General features: G+C 49.5%; 1 protein-coding gene across 8 annotated transcripts in view; it reads right to left on the reverse strand.

Annotated features, from left to right (window-relative positions):
* Positions 1-61: 61 nt before the first annotated feature.
* LOC310690468 (transcription initiation factor TFIID subunit 1) overlaps positions 62-19,127 on the reverse strand; it is a 50,757-nt gene continuing 31,691 nt past the window's right edge. For 4 of the 8 annotated variants that reach the window (XM_083469388.1, XM_083469386.1, XM_083469387.1 and 1 more), the window contains exons 27-40: positions 17,787-17,895; positions 17,442-17,540; positions 16,640-16,817; positions 14,624-14,691; positions 14,259-14,381; positions 12,549-12,641; positions 11,537-11,621; positions 10,095-10,162; positions 9,884-10,000; positions 6,482-6,607; positions 4,838-4,936; positions 4,433-4,580; positions 1,702-1,879; positions 62-463 (exon numbers count right to left, since the gene is read on the reverse strand). In XM_083469388.1, coding sequence (XP_083325514.1) covers positions 244-463; positions 1,702-1,879; positions 4,433-4,580; positions 4,838-4,936; positions 6,482-6,607; positions 9,884-10,000; positions 10,095-10,162; positions 11,537-11,621; positions 12,549-12,641; positions 14,259-14,381; positions 14,624-14,691; positions 16,640-16,817; positions 17,442-17,540; positions 17,787-17,895 — 1,711 coding nt within the window. In that variant the 3' untranslated portion in view covers positions 62-243. The remainder of the gene's footprint in view (positions 464-1,701; positions 1,880-4,432; positions 4,581-4,837; positions 4,937-6,481; positions 6,608-9,883; positions 10,001-10,094; positions 10,163-11,536; positions 11,622-12,548; positions 12,642-14,258; positions 14,382-14,623; positions 14,692-16,639; positions 16,818-17,441; positions 17,541-17,786; positions 17,896-19,127) is intronic. The other 4 variants (XM_083469392.1, XM_083469390.1, XM_083469391.1 and 1 more) reach the window with 1 other exon arrangement.

The following is a 19,127-nucleotide window of genomic DNA, read 5'->3' on the forward strand; positions in this document are numbered from 1 at the left end:
CATTTGCTGGCAAAATGAGACTTTTGTCATGAGTGCTTGTGTGAACAAAGAACAGCCCTCATTCAGTTGCTAGTAATTTTTTATTATATATGTACACACACCCCTTTATACACAATAACAAATTATATAAAAAAGGACCAAAACAGGTGTCTCCAGTTTAGCAGGAGACACATTTGGATGCAAACAAAAAATCTTTACATTTGAGTCCAGGGTGCAAATTTATCAATCCCCCAGGAAAGGGGCTCATTCATCTGAATCCAGGTCACTGTCTCCTGCGATGGAATGGAAGTCTTCGCTATCTTCCTCATCCTCCGACAGATGAACCTGACTTAACACACTAGGGCCACGCCTCTGGTCCTCCTCTTCTTCCTCTTCCTCTTCTGAGACCTCGTAACCCCCAATGCTGCTGAAGCTAGTATCTCGGGTGTTGGATTTGGGGTCTGGTTCCTCGTAGCTACCGTAACTGCAGATAGAGAAAAACTTCACATGATGCGTTCGTTATTGATCGTGCATGCCGAGCGCTTTACAGAAGAGAAACCATGCGGTGAAGGGAAACACGAAAGTGTGGCAGATTAGCGTTTACTTGGTGCTTTTCTGCAGGTTTTTAGCGGCAGGAGTGCCGCAGGATCAGGTCCAGTGCAGCATCCCGTTTTCAGTGACCTATCAGATGCCCATGAGAGAAGCCCGCAAGTGGGGCTTGAGGACAATAGAATCCTCCCCACCTGTAATTCTGAACAGGTATTCAGAAACAGACTGCCTCTGGCAGGAGAACATAGACTTTTCCTGTGTTTTTTTTTTTGTAAAGCATCTAAGCTGGTGGCCATCTCCTCTGGTGCAGGGTTTCCCAAACCTTGGTCTCCAGCTGCTGTTGGACTACAACTCCCATCGTCCCTAGCTAGAAGGGATGATGGGAACTGTAGTCCAAAAACAGCTGGAGACCTGAGTTTGGGAAACACCGCTCTGGTGCAAGCAATACCGCCACAACTAGCACTCGAGACTGCAAAATTTGGGTTGCTGTGCTGGATGTGGTTATGTATGTGTTCCAGGCAGAAGCCCAGAGACTGAACTCTGCTCAGCTTTTTAAAAAGCCTTTTAGAGACAGAACAAACTTTTCAAAGGCAGCTGAAACAGCAATGCATAGGTTTAATGCTCCACGCTTCATAATTTTATGTACATTTAATAACTATTCCAAATACATTTTAAAAGGAAAGGCAAGGCTGTGATCCTGCCCATAACTAGGCCTATGAATCACATCTACAAAAGAAGCCATGAAATGGCACCCCAGAGTTACTACTAAAGGATTGTTCCGATAGCATTTGGTGATGTTACTCATCTGCTTCCGGCATCACAGCAATTGAAAAAAAGGAATTGCTCTCGTCATTTTAGCTGCTGTGTTTTCTGATGGTTTCGGTTGGGGTTTTTGCTGGGCTTTCTCCCACTATGCGATTTCTCTCCCCAACCCATTTTAACTGTGAATTGCATTCAGCATTTTCATGTTTGAGCAACTGGCCCAGAGAACTTGGTTGGATGGAGGGCACAGAAATGCAATGAGTTAGTCAACAGAGGAGCAGTAAAGAGCAGAGAGGCCCGGGCCTCGTAAGCATTTGCATGAGAGTCGCTTGAACTGGGCCCTGCCACCCTACATCCGTGAGAGCCAAGCACTTGCTCACTGCCTCCAACAGCACGCTTGTCTATGGTTACCTGGCATTGCTGTCTTCCAGGGCATGCGATGTCTCTCCTCCAGCTCCCTCGTAGGACATCATGCTCTCTTCGTTATCCATGCCCATTCGCGTGTTCTCCTGAAGAACGTGAGGCTGCTTGGGTCTCACGGCACTGGACTCCACGTCGGAATCGCTCCCGCTTTCACTGAGCTGAATAGCTGGGCAGAGAAAGGGTAGCCACATTGCAGTTACCCGAGCCTGATTTCCTGATTTTCTCAGTAGTTTAGCGTTCTGGCTAAGCCGCAGTTCAAAAACACTCTGCAGCTCAACAAGGCAACTAGGGGTGGGCAGTGGTGCATCTATATATCACCCCAAACTGGTTCAAAGTCCACATCGTGGTACAGTGGTGCCTCGCAAGACGAAATTAATTCGTTCCGCAAGTTTTTTCTTCTTGCGAGTTTTTCGTCTTGCGAAGCACGGTTTCCCATAGGAATGCATTGAAAATCAATCAATGCGTTCCTATGGAGACCGTCCGGGGACAGAGGGGAAGGCCCGCGGCGCTGTTTTAAAGCAAGGGAAGGGGCAGCGGGGAGAATCGCTTCTCCCCGTTGCCGCCCCTTGGTTCAAAAGGGGTCCGGGGAGAGAGGGGAAGGCGCGCGCACGCCTTCCCCTCTGTCCCCTCATTTGAAGCAAGGGGCGGAGGGGAGAAGATCGCTTCTCCCCGTTGCCGCCCCTTGGTTCAAAAGGGATCCGGGGTGCGGGGGCAAGCTTCATTTTGCGAAGCAAGCCCATAGGGAAATTCGTCTTGCGAAGCAACGCGAAAACGAAAAAACCTTTCGTCTTGCGAGTTTTTCGTCTCGCGAGGCGTTCGTCTTGCGGGGCACCACTGTACTGGTTTCCTAAGATTTGACATGGCAACGTATCGCAAATCTCAATGTGTGTTCACGCTATGTAAAAGAATGACACGGGGGGGGGGCGTGAAGCTTCCTTCCTCCCGTCTCCCCTTCTGTGTGTGTGCATGCGAGTGTCTGTGTCTTCTTCCTTTTTCTTCCCTGCCACCCAGCTCACTGGCAGAAGAAAATACAGTGGTACCTTGGTTTAATAACAGCTTACTGTATGAACAACTTGGATTAAGAACGCTACAAGTAGGTGTTTTGGTTTGTGAACTTTGCCTTGGAAGCAAAACGTGTTCCGCTTCCTGTTGAGTGTGTTCCATTTGTAAACTGAGTCCCTCGCTGCTATGGGAAAGCACACCTTGGTTTAAGAACGCTTTGGTTTAAGAACGGACTTCCGGAATGGATTAAGTTTGTAAACCAAGGTACCACTGTCAGTGTTTCCATTTTTACTTTCCGGTGTTTACATTGTTGTCTTCCCCAAAACAGCTTCCCTCCATATTTTAGGGGAAATGTGCAAATTAAAAAAATATCTGTACTATAAAGTAACAGTTGTAACAATACACTAAGTAGAAGCAATAGCAGGGACAGGACCTCATCCGCCTCTACATAGTTCCATCCTTATTTCAGATATCATGATATATTGCAATGTTTAGCTGGTGATATATCCTAAGGCTTTCCCAAAATTCGGGCTCCTTGGAAGGGGAAGGAAATGGTTTTATTATACACCTTTAGCTGCCTGGCAAAAACGTTCCTCTTTAGCCAGGCCTTTGGCAGATTGAAATCCAAAGCCCTTTTAAAATGTGTCAGGGAGGGGAGGGCTATTGGGGTGGGTTTTGTTTTTATTGTGTATTTTGCGTTTTTATATTGTGAGTTGCCCCAAGACGTGGGTATAGGGTGGTATACAAATTTAGTAAGAAGAAGACGACAAAGGCTATATTCCCATGAACGAAAGTGGTGGGGAAGCAGATACAGTGGTACCTCGGTTTAAGAACAGCCCTGTTTGCGAACTATTCGGTTTACAAACTCCGCAAAACCGGAAGCAGTGTCCGGGTTTGCAAACTTTACCTCGGTTTAGGAACGGAAGCCAAATGGTGGAAGGGCACTGGCGGCGGGAGGCCTCATTAGGGAAAGCGAGCCTTGGTTTAAGAACAGTTTCAGTTTAAGAACAGACTTCCAGATCAGATCAAGTTCGTAAACCGAGATACCACTGTATTGGCAACAGGCAGAGCCAAAGCTGAAAGGTTTTTTTTTGGGGGGGGCGTGTTTCCATCCCTCCACAAGTCATTTCAGTCACCTTTTCTCTGAGCTCTTCCCCAGCCCCCACTGCATAACTGTTGGCCCCCTTTTCTACTTCCCCCCTAAACCTAGTTGTCATAAAGCGAGGACAATTTTCAGGGAGCATTATTGCTCCCCTCCTTTCCGCTCCCCCCCAAAAAGAAGCCCCCACCAGCACAGCAAGGGATGTGGGGGGCACTGTGGGTTAAACCGCAGAGCCTCTTGGGCTTGCCGATCAGAAGGTCGGCGGTTCGAATCCCCGCGATGGGGTGAGCTCCCGTCGCTCGGTCCCTGCCCCTGCCCCTGCCAACCTAGCAGTTCAAAAGCACACCAGTGCAAGCAGATAAACAGGTACCGCTCTGGCGGGAAGGTAAATGGCATTTCCGTGCGCTGCTCTGGTTTGCCAGAAGCGGCTTAGTCATGCTGGCCACATGACCTGGAAGCTGTACGCCGGCTCCCTCAGCCAATAAAGCGAGATGAGCGCCGCAACCCCAGAGTCGGCCACGACTGGGTCTAATGGTCAGGGGTCCCTTTACCTTTATAGAGAGAGATGGACCCATCACCTGACTTGGCCCTGCTGTGTAAAGAGGGACAACTTACACATGAAAGGGTTGTCGCCTTCCTCGTCGCTGCCGTCATCGTCCTCTCCATCTGACATGAGCAAGTCCTCGTAAAGAACGCTAGCCTGAGGCTGCTGCGCCGAACCTTCTTCCTCGTCGGCCAGGTCTCCATCCCCATCTTCCACTTCCTGTCAGGGCAGAACAGCCAGTGGTTAAAAAGAGAGAGAGAGAGAGACGGGAGGGCAGCTGCCGGCGCCTGCCGAGTGTGGCATCTCTCTACCCGCGGACGTCCCTCACCGGCAAGGCCGTCTCGTTCTAAAGAACAACAATGGGCCCTGGCTTGCGTCTCCAGCCACTGCTACCAACGTCCCTCAGAAGGGGCCCTGAGCTGCCGCAAGGGCAGAAGTTCAACCCACAAACTAGGGATGGGATCAGAGATACTCACTGGGGCTGGAGTCTTAGGTTTCCCATCCTCATCCTCATCAAACCCTTCAATATCTACGTCAGAGTCTTCCTCGCCCAGCCTACCTCGGCCCTGCCGCATCTGAGTGGGGAACAGAGACAACACGGTTGAGGAAGGGAACAGGCCCTCGGAAGTGGGCCGCAGCCGAGGGGAAAGACCCGCCCGGGACTTGCGGCACTTTCCTAAGCTTTTGCTTCTGAAATGCCTTCCTACGCACCTCCAGGACTTGCTCAGGGTATCAAGCCAAGTCACAAAAGCCTACAAGCGCAAAGGGCCTCTTAAGATGCTGGCGGACAGGATTTCCTTTCCTCCACTGCCCTCTCTCTCCCCAAGAGCAGAGAGCCACCTTCCTGCAATGGCAGAAACCCATTTCGCAAGGCAACCTGGGTTCAAAACCCACAGCTGCAAACTTGATACCCCGCTTCTGCCATGCCGGCGCATCCTCTGGTAAACGGGTGAAGACAGTTCTGTCACAGCCCTGTACTTTTCTGCAACGTACGCTTTGTGTTTACACAGCCCCTTGCCCTTTCCTTTCCCCTCCTGCTACAAATCATGCCACATTTAGGCCCATCACATAAAGAACCTGCACAAAATGTATTTATCCCCAGTTAAATGGCCCAGAGCATACGTCCCATCCATTATCTCCAATAAATGCCTCTTCCCCTATTTGCCTACAATACAGGCATCGTGCGATCGGAACCTCCACAATATAAATCCTCCTCCAGATTTGTGGCACGCTGAGTTCTCATGCTCCACTAAAACCAGAGGAGGACTGGCTACCTGGTATTGCTGTCGCATATTAGTGCTCAGCCCAGAAGGGCTTTTGGCTTTATGAACTGCTTTGACACAGTTTCCGCTTGAAAGGGATACAGTGGTGCCTCGCAAGACGAAAAGAATCCGTTCCGCGAGTCTCTTCGTCTTGCCGTTTTTTCGTCTTGCGAAGCAAGCCCATTAGCGGTTTAGCAGATTAGCGCTATTAGCGGCTTAGCGGGCTTAGCGCTATTAGCGGCTTAGCGGTCTTAGCGGATCAGCTGATAAGCGGCTTAGCGGCTTAGGATCAGCTGCTAAGCGGCTTAGCAGCTTGGGAAAAAGGGGGGCAAAAAGGAAAAAAAACCCGCAGGAACTCACAAGACATTTTCGTCTTGCGAAGCAAGCCCATAGGAAATTCGTTTTGCGAAGCACCTCCAAAACGGAAAACCCTTTCGTCTAGCGGGTTTTCCGTCTTGCGAGGCATTCGTCTTGCGGGGCACCACTGTAAGGGCTAAACCGTGGCCCTTCTAGGCCATGTGAACCATTGGCTTTTATTATATCCACTCTCTGTGTCTATTCATAAAAGAAAGAATACCAAGCCCTTGCCCAAGGCATCTTGGAGCTAATGGTCTTCCTCCTCCACAAGTCCCAGCTATTCTGGTTTTATTGAAAATCTTTACAAGCCTCCTCCCACACCTCTGTCCCCATTTCTTTGACCAGCAATTAACGATGATGCCAAATTATATCCATCTTGATACCGCATGCCCTGTTACATACTTTCCGTGCAGCTTCTGCCACAGGGAAAGCTGTAACCCCTCTCTCCCCTGCCTTTCCCAATAGATATTTTTGCCCTCTTTGCTTCCAGACTTTTCTGACCTGTATTCCCTGCTTCTCGGGGGTGGTTGTGGGAATATCCAAAGCAGACAGAATGCTCTCATCTTGGTAGACCGAGGCATCGTGGGACATGCTGAGAGAAGTGTTGGTGTCATACAGATCTGGAGGCTGGAGTACGTTTAAAAAGAAGAAATCAGAATTTCTTAGCAGTTTGGTAATGGCTCCTGCCCTCCTTTCCTGACTGTGGCTCTCTCTATAGTAAATGACTGGAGATTTCATCCCCTTTCTCACGGGAAAAAAACCCAGAAGCAATAGGGAAACGGGTAACAGATTCCAATATGCAACACGCACAGGGGAAGTGTCCAAAGGTCAGGCAGGGGATGAAATAGGAGCCTACTGCTATGGAAGCAGGTATTGTGGAATTGTGTGCTATCTGGTTTCAGATACAAAAAGCTTATATGGAGTTCAGGAGAAGGAAAGAGAAAGCAACCCTTGTCAGTAGGAAAAGAGGGCAGAATAGAGAGGACAAAAGGAGGATGGGGAAATCAACTCAACCTGCAACGCACTGTCTGTTGGTCAACCCAACACCCAATTTGGCCATGCTGCAAGGAAGCAGAAGGATTGCTAGGCCATTGCAAATTATAATAATAATATAATAATAATTTATTATTTATACCCCGCCCATCTGGCTGGGTTTCCCCAGCCACTCTGGGCGGCTTCCACAAAGACCAAAAATACACTAAGATGTCACACATTAAAAACTTCCCTGAACAGGGCTGCCTTAAGACGTCTTCTGAATGTCAGGTGGTAGTTTATCTCTGACATCTGATGGGAGGGCGTTCCACAGGGAGGGCGCCACTACTGAGAAGGCCCTCTGCTTGGTTCCCTGTAGCTTTGCTTCTCGCAATGAGGGAACCGCCAGAAGGCCCTCGGTGCTGGACCTCAGCATCCGGGCAGAACGATGGGGGTGGAGACACTCCTTCAGGTATACTGGGCTGAGGCCGTTTAGGGCTTTAAAGGTCAGCACCAACACTTTGAATTGTGCTCGGAAACGTACTGGGAGCCAATGTAGGTCTTTCAAGACCGGTGTTATGTGGTCTCGGCGGCCGCCCCCAGTCACCAGTCTAGCTGCCGCATTCTGGATTAGTAGTAGTTTCCGGGTCACCTTCAAAGGTAGCCCCACACAGAGCGCATTGCAGTAGTCCAAGCAAATTAGAGCAGGTGCTTCTATTGCGCTTGGCCAAGATACAGAAATGGACCTTGTACAAGGGTGCTTGGGAGGACTGTGCCAGCTCCTGCAAGCACGTTTAGTTGAATCAAGCCCATGAAATCCAGCCACCTTCAAAGTCCCATCAGGATAACACCAGAAGTTGACTTACAATAATAGGTCAGAATATTTGTCCACCTACACAAGTGTTTCCCAACCGTGGGTGTCCGTCCAGCTGTTTTCGGACTACAATTCCCATCATCCCTGACTACTGGTTTTGCTAGCAAGGGATGGAGGGAACTGTAGTCCAAAAACAACTGGAGACCTCTTTGGGAAACACTGTACAAGACCACTGCGTCCAGCTGGTCTTAGTTGCAGAGTAGGGCGGTGCAATAATAGGCTTTCAACATCATGGTGTATCACCAGCCAAACATTGGTGTTGAGAAAAGCTGTGTTGTCCCCAATCCTTCAGGCGCCGAGTGAAACTGTTGCAGCTCTCACTGCAGGCTTTTTTACCTCAGCGCCTTCCAGGTTGGGGCCAATGAAGCAGGCCGAAGCCTGCTGCTCAGCTGTGAGGGGAGGTTTCTGCCCGACAGCTGAGCAAGCCAGACCTCTCCCCAAGACAGAGGAAGCCATGACAGGTTCAGTCGGCAGAGCTCTTTCACTGGCAAGAGGAAGGGGTGGGGGCAAGCAACCTCTTTCTTCTTGAAGCCTCTTGCTTGCCCCCCACCCCACCCAAGCTGAGGGAGCCCAAATTTTTCTCCTGCTTGCACAGCTGAGGGAGCGGAAACAGTTTAATGGTGCCCGTCCCCCCAGCCGATGGCTCGTGCGAACTGGTAGCGGCTCCGTAAAACTGCTTGGCTGAGGCGAGGGCAGCTGCGCTCTCCTCAGCCAAACAGTTTAAAGACGCAGAGGGAGAAACAAGCTGTATTGACACCTTGTTTCTCCCTCTCCGCTGGCACGAGGGACCGACAGTGGCAGTTTCACTCAGTGGCACATCGCTGGTGAAACCACCGTGGCTCCCGAGTCCCTCTGCCTCCAGCGCCCGGCTGCAGTTTGTTTCTCCCTCGGCACGCTGAGCACTGAAGGGACTCATGAATGGCGGCGGTTTCACTAGCGATATACCACTGAGTGAAACCACCATCACAGTTAGGCCCTCATACCGGTCCTGGGCAATACAGTGGTACCTCAGTTTAACAGTCCTGTCATGAACAATTCGGTTTACGAACTCCGCAAAACTAGAAATAGTGTCCCGGTTTGAGAACTTTACCTCGGTCTAAGAACAGAATCTGAACGGTGGAAGGGCACTGGCGGCGGGAGGCCTTATTAGGGAAAGCATGCCTCGGTTTAAGAAAGGTTTTGGTTTAAGAACGGACTTCAGGAACGGACTAAGTTCGTAAACCGAGGTACCACTGTATATGTGATATATCAATATATCACCCAGGCCTACTGCCAAGATATTTCCCATCAGCTGCTATCTGAGCCCCACCCCCATTTTTTAAAAAACTGGGGATGCCAGAGATTGAACAATATGAAAGGGATTGAGCAATGTGAAAGGGATAGCAGCTCACTAGCATGCTTTGTGGGACACGGTTGGCGCTGTGGGTTAAACCACAGAGCCTAGGACTTGCTGATCAGAAGGTCGGCGGTTCGAATCCCCGCAACGGGGTGAGCTCCTGTTGCTCGGTCCCTGACAACCTAGCAGTTCAAAAGTATGTCAAAGTGCAAGTAGATAAATAGGTACCGCTCTGGTGGGAAAGTAAACAGCATTTCCGTGCGCTGCTCTGGTTCGCCAGAAGCGGCTTAGTCATGCTGGCCACATGACCAGGAAGCTGTACGCCGGCTCCCTCGGCCGATAAAGCGAGTTGAGCGCCGCAACCCCAGAGTCATCTACGACTGGACCTAATAATGGTCAGGGGTCCCTTTACCTTTAGCATGCTCTGCATGCCACCAATTCCAGATTCAATCTCTGGCATCTCCAGTTTAAAAAAGGAGCTGGTGATAGGAGAATCTCCTCCCTGTCTAAGCAGCTGGAGAGAACTGGTCTAGCTGAACAACAGTCTCTCTGAAAGGCTCCTTCCCAACCAGACGCCTCCCAGTGCTAGTAGGACAAGTCTGTGGCTCAGAAATCTAATACAACAAACCCTTTCCACAAGTGTGTGCAATCTTCATGCTAGGGCCACAGCATTTGAGAGCAGAAGGGGGTCCTGTGAAAAAGCTTAGGTGGGGTGCCTCACCTGGGGAGTGTAAGGCCCAGGGGTCATCGGGTCAAGGCTTTCCAGATCTGCCTCCTCCAAGGCCGCTTCTTTGGCAGTGCAGATATCCCTCTCCAGCTGGGTCAGGTGCTCATCGTACTGAAGGAGCGAACAGAGAGAGAGAGAAGCGTTTGCGGAGACTGTCGAGAATTCAAAGCAGTCCTTGGCAGGCTCAGCTTGCTGGGCCACTTACCTCTGCCAGCGTCTGGTAGCAGATGTTCACAATCTCCTGAGCTGTTTTTGTGTATTGGCTGTCAGGCCCTGAAATGGGGAAAAACAAAGGAACAAACCACATCTCCTTAGTGCTGGCCCGCTGATACTTGAGCCCAGGAGAAAGCCACTAGTTCCCGTGGCCCTCTTCATTTCAAGGAAGCAGAGATACAGGTAAGTACTGCTTTTGCGATACAGTCATGCTTCGGATTGAGCGTTTTTGGGTTGCGCTCTGCAGCGACCCGGAAGTAACAGAACGCATTACTTCCAGGTTTCGCTGCTCGCGCAGAGGCTCAATATGATGTCACGCGTATGCGCAGACACGGCGAATCGTGACGTGCAGGTGCGGGTTGCGTTCGCTTCAGGATGTGAACAGGGCCGGATTCTGTTCACATCCAGAGGTACCACTCACTGTACACACCCAGAGCTTTCCAAAGCTTTGCCGGTGTGCAACTGTGGCAACTGAGAGTGATATCTTTCAAGGACTCTTTTCCTGGGAAGCTGCTTGTCTCAGCCAGCCAGCCAAAATTTACAAGATCTCCTTGAGCTCTGGCCCTGGAGGACTCCTGAATCTGCCCTGTCCCACAGCACACTTAAATGGCCCTTGGGATTTAAGTAAAACCAGTCCCCTCTTTCCAGGGGCAGCTAAGGTTTCTTGGCTTTCTTGCTAATCCTCCAGGGATGGTTTGCCTGTAGTGGATGTGGTCTTTTGCACACACACCAGACATGCAGCTGCTGCCAGCAGCTGGCTAGAAGGGGTTAACCCCCCCCCCCATCCCATACATCAAATTATCAATCAGGGCACTGGCCTGAGTGAAGGGAGTTAGAGCTTTCTACCTCCCCAGCTTTTGCTACTGTCACCAAAATTGGTGGGAGAACAGAAAAATACATTGCTTTGGGGGAAGACAGATTAGAGCCCCGAGGCTTTGGAATAAGTTATCCCTCTGTTCTGTTTGTGCCTACTCACAGGATTGGGCCCCAGGAGCTAAAGAAGTGTAACAAGAGAGCACCCAGAAGGAAGGAGAAGAAGAAGGGGAAGGGGAAGGGGAAGGGGAAGGAGAAGGAGAAGGAGAAGGAGAAGGAGAAGGAGAAGGGGAAGGGGAAGGGGAAGGGGAAGGGGAAGGGGAAGGGGAAGGGGAAGGGGAAGGAGAAGAATTTATTATTTGTACCCCACCCATCTGGCTGGGTTTCCCCAGCCACTATGGGTGGCTTCCAACAAAGATTAAAAATACATTAAAATGTCACACATTAAAAACTTCCCTAAGCAACTTTCATCAAGGGACCCAGCCACGTTTTAGGAAAAGACACTTAATTCATGTCTTCACGAGCAAATGTGGAGTCAGGCTCAGCTCTCGCCCTGAAAACTCTCCACAAACATGCGTCAACGGGCTACAGATGCGGCACAGAGCCAAAGGGGTCGCTCACCATTGTATCGGATGCTGTTGGCAAGGATCAGGTTCACGTCATCCAGAAAGACTTCTCGGTTCTGGTATTTGTGTTTGGAAATATTCTAGAATGAACAGAGAGGAGGCAAGACGGGAGTGTAGAACTTTAAGGAGTCCGTGTGAAGTCTTTTGATTCTGGCCTGCAAAATGTCCTTTACCCCTTCCGGGCCAACTAGGGGCCACTTCTTTCCTCACGCCCCATTGTAGGATCTCAGCATTCTGGGGGTCCTTTCAAATGTGAAGCTGCTACTCCCCATCACACACACACACACACACACACACACACACACACTCAACAGGACCCAAGCCAAAAGCAGCACATGTCTCTGGGTTATTTATTTCTCCTCGTGATTTTTTGGCCCCCAAATCAGCAGCTGGTGGCTGAGGCTAAGGAAACAGAATTACAGTGGTACCTTGGTTCTCAAACGCCTTGGTACTCAAACAACCTGGAACCCAAACACTGCAAACCCAGAAGTAAGTGTTCCGGTTTGCGAAATTTTTTGGAAGCAGAATGTGCTCCGGTTTGAGTGCTACACTGGGGTCTGTCTGTTTTTGCTATTCATTTTGCGTTTTTGTGGCTCTTTTTTTTGTTTTTGTGGCTGTGTGGAACCCAGTTCAGCTGCTGATTGATTATGTGACTGCAGTACATTGTTCATTTGCTTTCATTTTATGGATCATTGGTCTCATTAGATAGTAAAATTCATGTTAAATTGCTGTTTTAGGGGTTGTTTTAAAAAGTCCGGAACGGATTAATCAATTTTGCATTACTTTCTATGGGAAAGCGCGCCTTAGTTTTGGAACGCTTTGGTTTTGGAACGGACTTCCAAGATTTAAAATACAGCCAGCCAGCCAGCCGGGGCCTTTGCTTCGCTGCTAAGGGTTTGTTTATCTTATTCGACAGAACTTATCTGGTACTCAGTCGTAAGAGAACTTCTAAATGGTTTACAAAAGGCAGTTTTGAGAAGCTGCAAACGTAAAAGCACAGTACGCACCTTCCGGATTGTCTCTAGGTCCATCGGGCTGACAATGACTTTGTAATAATCTGGCACGAATTTCTTGTTTACAGGATGGTGGAAAGGCCAAGACTGCAAGCGACAAGAGGGCAAGAGAGATGATGAGCAAGCCGCTCTTGCAGAGTGAACTGCATCCGGTTCAGGAAGCCCGCAATTTACGCGGGATCTGTGTTACAGGAATCACGCCCAAAGCCAAAATCACATACTGTCAGAACACATTGGATGCAATGGTGGGTAGGACTCCCCAAGCCTTTTCCCCTGCATGCCCACCCCTTTTATTTTACGGGTTTTTTAAATTGCCAAGCGCATACAGCCGAATGCACAGAAGTTAAATGGGCACAAGCTGTGGGCTTCATGCATCTTCAAGAGACACTGAAAGGCTTTTGCAGAACACCTACAAAACGATCCATTTCCTGCACCTGCCAGCAAATCCCAAATCCTATGTTGGTTTGCTTGCAGTCTGCTACACCCTTTTAGCCAAACCCAAGTAAATACAGGGACCAGAATACCAGATTTTTGGCCTAGAGAAAAGGCAAGTAAGATAGAAATTTATATATATATAAAAGGAAATAAAACAGGCTTCCTCAGCCTCGGCCTTCCAGCTGTTTTTGGCCTACAACTCCCATGATCCCTAGCTAGCAGGACCAGTGGTCAGGGATGATGGGAACTGTAGTCTCAAAACATCTGGAGGGCTGAGGTTGAGGAAGCCTGAAATAAAAATTTGCACAGCGTGTAGAAATGTGGATAGAAAAAGGGCTTTCTCCCTCTCTCATAGCTCTAGGGCATTCAGTAAAGCTGAATGTTAGAAGAAAAGGCAAAGGGTAAAGGACCCATTAATGGTTAAATCCAGTCAAAGGCGACTCTGGGGTGTGGAGCTCGTCTCGCTTTCAGGCCAAGGGAGCCGGAGTTTGACAGCTTTCCGGGTCAAGTGGCCAGCAGAACTAAGCCGCTTCTGGCACAATGGAACACAGTGATGGAAACCAGAGCGCATGGAAATGCCGTTGGATGAAAGTACCGTATTTTTCGCCCTATAGGACGCACCGTCCCATAAGGCGCACCTAGTTTTTTGGGGGGGAAATAAAGGGGGGGAATTCTTTTTCCCCCAGGCGCGGGGCTGGGGAAGCCCGAGCTTCCCCCGACCCCAGCCCCCAAACAGGCAGCTCTCTGCAAGTCGTGGGAGCCCAGCTTGCTGAGAGGTCCGCTAAGCCTTGGACGCGCTGAGCTCAGCGCGCTCAGGCTTCAGCATGCAGGCAACTCTCCGCAAGCGGCGGGAGCCGAGCGCTGGGCTCCCGTGGCTTGTGGAGAGCTGCGCAAAGCCTGGAGAGCGAGAGGGGTCGGTGCGCACCGACCCCTCTCGCTCTCCAGGCTTCAGCGAAAGCCTACATTCGCCCCATAGGACGCACACACATTTCCCCTTCATTTTTGGAGGGGGAAAAGTGCGTCCTATAGGGCAAAAAATATGGTACTTCTATGGGAAGCATGTAGTTAAACTGGAACTTGCTCCCACAGGAGGCAGAGATGGCCACCAGGCCTTTAAAAAGAATTAGACAAATTCATAAGGGAGAGGGGCTATTGATGGCCGCTAGCCATTGCTCTGCCTTCCAGAGATGGAGGCACCAATGCTTCCGAATGCCAGTTTGATGGAAACCACAGAAGGGGACCACCCCAATATGCCAGGGGCAGACCTACATCAGGAACAGCCATCATCTTCTGGGTGACAATGTTGTCCAGAATAAAGGAGAAGGCCACTTGGTCGTCATCATCCAGCAGGGGGTTAATTGCCTTTTCCAAACGAGCCAGTTTATCTTCCTTCTGAAAGGGCACAAAAGTACAGAAATGCGCACAGATTCACAGCAACTTCTTTAGAGCCCCCCCCCCCAAAAAAATCGGCTGTACACTAGAAAGGACCACAGCTCACTGGCAGAGTTCAATCCTTGGCATTTCCAGGTAGAATCGGGAATGTCTCCCCCTGGAGAGTGGCTTTCACTATGAGCAGTCCTGCGTTGGTCGCAAAGCCACAAGCAATCTCTCCCTCCCTCCACACCCTGACTTGCCTCTTTTAATTTTTGGTCACAGAGGTCCAGCATCGACTGAGAGATCTGGGTCAAAGAGTGCTTTGGGCCTGCAAACACATGAAATAAAAAATGTAAGGTCTTGTATATATATAAAATAAATGTTCATAAATGTACCATCCAAGCACATACATAGATATGTGGACCACATGTCTGGAGCAGCACAGGAAGACCGCCCTGAAACCATTTTGACTCCCCAACTGACCAAATGTTTTCTCTGCAAGGAGGGAGGGGGGTGAGGGAACCTTCCCATTGTCTCGGGAATTGGGTAATCACCATTTCAAAGGAATGGCCAGACTACCAGGAAAGGCAATCAGATAAGGAATTATCAGATAACCTGGCAGACAGGAAAAACAACAACATTCAAATTTCTGTTGTAGACCACCTTTTCTGTGATGTAGGTATAATGTTTGTGGGGGGGTGGTCTTGGGTTACACCCCTTCTGTGATGTATGTATGTTGTATGGAGGGGTGGTCTTGAGCTCCAGGGCAGGGAATTTAAAATGTCTATATAAGGGCAGGCACACCTTGGTTCTGGGTCCTCCTCCTTCTCCTGCATGTGAGGGGAGCACCCTGTTGCAACAGTTCAATAAAGATCAAGCTTACAAGCTGCTTTGCTTCTCAATATTCTCTGGTTGGCCTCTGTTATTTTCTCCGACCGATGGAGAACCTACAAAGGACTCTATAAGGGCTCTTGTGTCTCCCCATAAGGGAATCAGGGCAGATTTTTGTTTATTACACACACAACAGAAACATTTATTGTGGGGTGCCGCTGTTGCGAGCTGCCTTGAGAGCCTTGCTAGGTTGAAAGGAGAATCAGAAGTTTAAGATTCCATATGGCTAGGTTAGCCGTATCTCCCAGTGGCACAGAGAGCTAACTTAGGGAGCAGACTCTCCCCTTTTGCAACCAGCTGGTATCCCCCAGCTGTTTTGGAACGGCAACTCCCATCAGCCCAAGCCAGTAAGGTCTGGGACTGATGGGAGTTGTAGTCCAAAAGATCTGGGAGGGCATCAGATTGGCAAAGACTGCCCTTTGGTGGGAGTGAGACTGAGAAGCAACAGGCAAAGCAAGCTGCTGGGAGATCACATCGCCAGAGAAAAGGAGCAGGTATCACAGCTCTTCCTAAGTAGCCCAGAAGGACTAGTTCAGTTCTAACTGAAAATCACCCGAGGCAAGGTAGGTGCCGGTCCTGCTGATAAATCAGACAAGGAGAGGAAAGGGAATCAGCCACACCGAGAGAAGAGGAAAACCAGGAAACTGCAGGAAGGAAATAGGCTGGCAAGCTACAAATATGTAAGGCTGTCAGTCAAGGAAACAGCTGGACAACTAATGAAGATAGGCCAAGCACTTTAGAGCAGTGTTCCCCAACCTTGGGCCTCCAGCTGTTTTTGGACTACAACTCCCATAATCCCTAGCTAGCAAGACCAGTGGTCAGGGATGATGGGAACTGTAGTCCAAAAACAGCTGGAGGCCCAAGGTTGGGGGACACTGCTTTAGAGCATAAAATGGGTTATGACGTAAAGCAGGGGAGCATCAGAAGGAATTTCAGCCTTACAAATGAATACTTAAAAGCCACCTTCGCCTCCTCAGGAAGCGCATCAGGTCACTGCCCCAGTTGCCATGACTAGTATTTTAAGGCTGGGACACTTCATGCAAGGAGCTCAGGAGAAGAAGAGGAGGAGGAGTTTGGATTTGATATCCCGCTTTATCACTACCCGAAGGAGTCTCAAAGCGGCTAACATTCTCCTTTCCCTTCCTCCCCCACAACAAACACTCTGTGAGGTGAGTGGGGCTGAGAGACTTCAGAGAAGTGTGACTGGCCCAAAGTCACCCAGCAGCTGCATGTGGACGAGTGGAGACGCGAACCCGGTTCCCCAGATTACGAGTCTATCGCTCTTAACCACTACACCACACTAGCTCTCCAAGTGTGAAGAGAGGAGAGAAGAGAAGTGTTTATTTCATTTTTTAAAAAAGAAAATAAAACTAATTAACCATCACCATTGTATGTGGCACTGTTCTTCACAATCAGCTCCACCTGCTCCCGGAATTCTTCGCGGGATGGGTAAAGGCGTTTGCGGACGTTTTCTCGCAGGGTCTGCAGGTCCATTGGCTTCGTGATGATCTTGTAATAATCTTTAACAACCTTCCCGTTAACAGGCTGGTGGAAGGGATATGTCTGGGAGAAGGAGAGGAAAACCCGAAAGGAAGGTGAGCTTCCCTTTTGCATCTTTGCACAACACTTTCCCTTAAGGGCTGGGGTACAGCAACATAAAAGCATTAAAAACACATTAAAAGCACTGCTCTCCAAGGCAGAGGGCAGAAAACAGCCTGCACGCCCCCAAAAGGCTACCAGAGCCTTTCCAAGCAAGCATCCTCCCTATGAGAAACGTTGTACACCATAGCTGTCAACTTTTCCCTTTTCTTGTGAGGAATCCTATTCGGAATAAGGGAATTTCCCTTAAAAAAAGGGGAAACGTTGACAGCTTTGTTTTACACATTTCACCTTCGAGGTGAAAATCACCTTGTTTTTCTTACGTATTTTGTGTTCTCATTTTCTACTTTTACATTGTGAACCGCCCTGCAATCTTTGGACAAAGCGAGTTCGGAAAAGGACACCCTGTAGAAAATCTCCTACAAAACCGTGTACAAAAAAATCTCATAAATCAGGTTTTCTGTTGTTCCCATCCAACCAAGGAGCTGGTCCTCCCGATACCTGGGAAGCAAAGAGCCGCCTTGCCTCTGCACGCAACATACAACCAGAAGAGGCCAAAATCAAACCCTGCAGGGAAAAAGGTCTTACATTGGGAAGATCTCGCATCTCATTGATAATGCTTTCCAGGACTGAGGACAGAGTCACCATGGGGTCGGTGCGCCGCCGGTGGATGGATTTGTGAGGCCGCTGAAAGAGACAGAAGCGATGCGTTAAAGACCCTTCCAAGGTTTGCACAAAGATCTTGACAAAGAGCATCGCCAAGCATTCAGCTGATCTCTGCTTTTTAGGGGAGGGATTGCCCTCTAAGCTGGGGCCAACTTGCAGCCTACTGGCCCTCTGACCGAGGCTTGAAGCAAGTCCTTGTCCCTGCAACCATCTCCCAGGTAGACCGTGAGCAGAGGGAAGGAGCACGAAAGTCAGGAAAGGGCTCACGTTCAAGTAGTCGCAGTGAACTGTGGTCCCGACGCGCCGTTTCTTCTTCGGTGGAAGCTGCTGTTTCGGGAACTTCAGCACTAAAGACTTCCTGCGAACTTCATCCGCGCTGCAGGGAGAGAGGGGAGAGGCGTGAGCTATAGCTTGCACCCCCTCTTCCTTTGGTGCGTCTAGCCGCCACTCTGGGAGGGACTGAGTCAACCACAAAGAGCACAGCATGAAGCCCGTTTACTCTTTCAGTGGGTCTAAGTCTGGGGTCAAAGGAGCTGTAAGTTGAAGACCTGTATCCCACCACGGGTCAGCTCACAAAGCAGCCTGCTGTATCCTTAAGGTGCTACCAATTCTACCTTGTGCATCAGTCAGTTGCTGCTCCTGCTGCTCTTAGTAATTGACGTTTAATGACTTGCTATGAGCTGCTGCGTGGTTATTTTTAAAGGATTATGTTATTTTATGGCTGTTTTGGATTCTTTTTACTTGACCTTGCTGGTTAACTGCCTTGCACCCTATGCAATGGGTGGTATGTGAGCCATCTCTTCAATTATCCAATGGCCTTCTCTTTTTGGGAAAAGCCTTGCCAAACACACCCATGAGGCTGATGATCTTTGGGCACTGGCATTTCTTTTCTGCAACGCTCCTGACTGGCGGGTCACACCATTTCATGGTTTTACCGTTTACGGATTCATTGAGGAGCAAAACGTTTGAGCTCGATCAGGCATAGACAAACTCGACCCTCCAGGTGTTTTTGGCCTACAACTCCCATGATCCCTAGCTAACAGGACCCGTGGTCAGGGATGATGGGAACTGTAGTCCCAAAACATCTGGAGGGCAGAGTTTGCCTGTGCCTGAGCTAGATGATCTAAAAGACCTCTTCCGACTAAGTACTACTTGGAGCAGATCCACTAAAATTAACAAGCCTAAGTTAGGCATATTCATTCTTTGGGTCTGCTCTGGATTATGATGAACACAGGACACAACCCTGTTATTCTACTTAGGGCAGTTACCTGCGTGTCCAAAAGGGTGCCAGAAAGGAGCAGGGCAGAAGCAGAACGAGAAATCCCCACTTACTGCAAAGGAACCCCAGGGTAAGTGGCTTCCGCAGGGGAGCCGCAGAAAGAATGATTGGTCAAGGGAGATGTGGACTCAAAAAGGTTAAAAACCACTGGCATAGGAGAAAGTTTTTGCTCCTCTCTGGTAACAGTAGAAATTGTGGCCATTCAATGAAGCTGAATGGTGGAAGATTTGGCATTTATTCCTGCAACGCATAGTTAAAGTATGGAACTTGCTCCCACAGGAGACCGTATGACGGTGGTGCTCTGTCAATGGCTACAAACCACAATGGAT

The sequence above is a fragment of the Podarcis liolepis genome (assembly GCF_965112155.1).
Source record: "Podarcis liolepis genome assembly, chromosome: 13".
Classification (NCBI taxonomy): domain Eukaryota; kingdom Metazoa; phylum Chordata; class Lepidosauria; order Squamata; family Lacertidae; genus Podarcis; species Podarcis liolepis.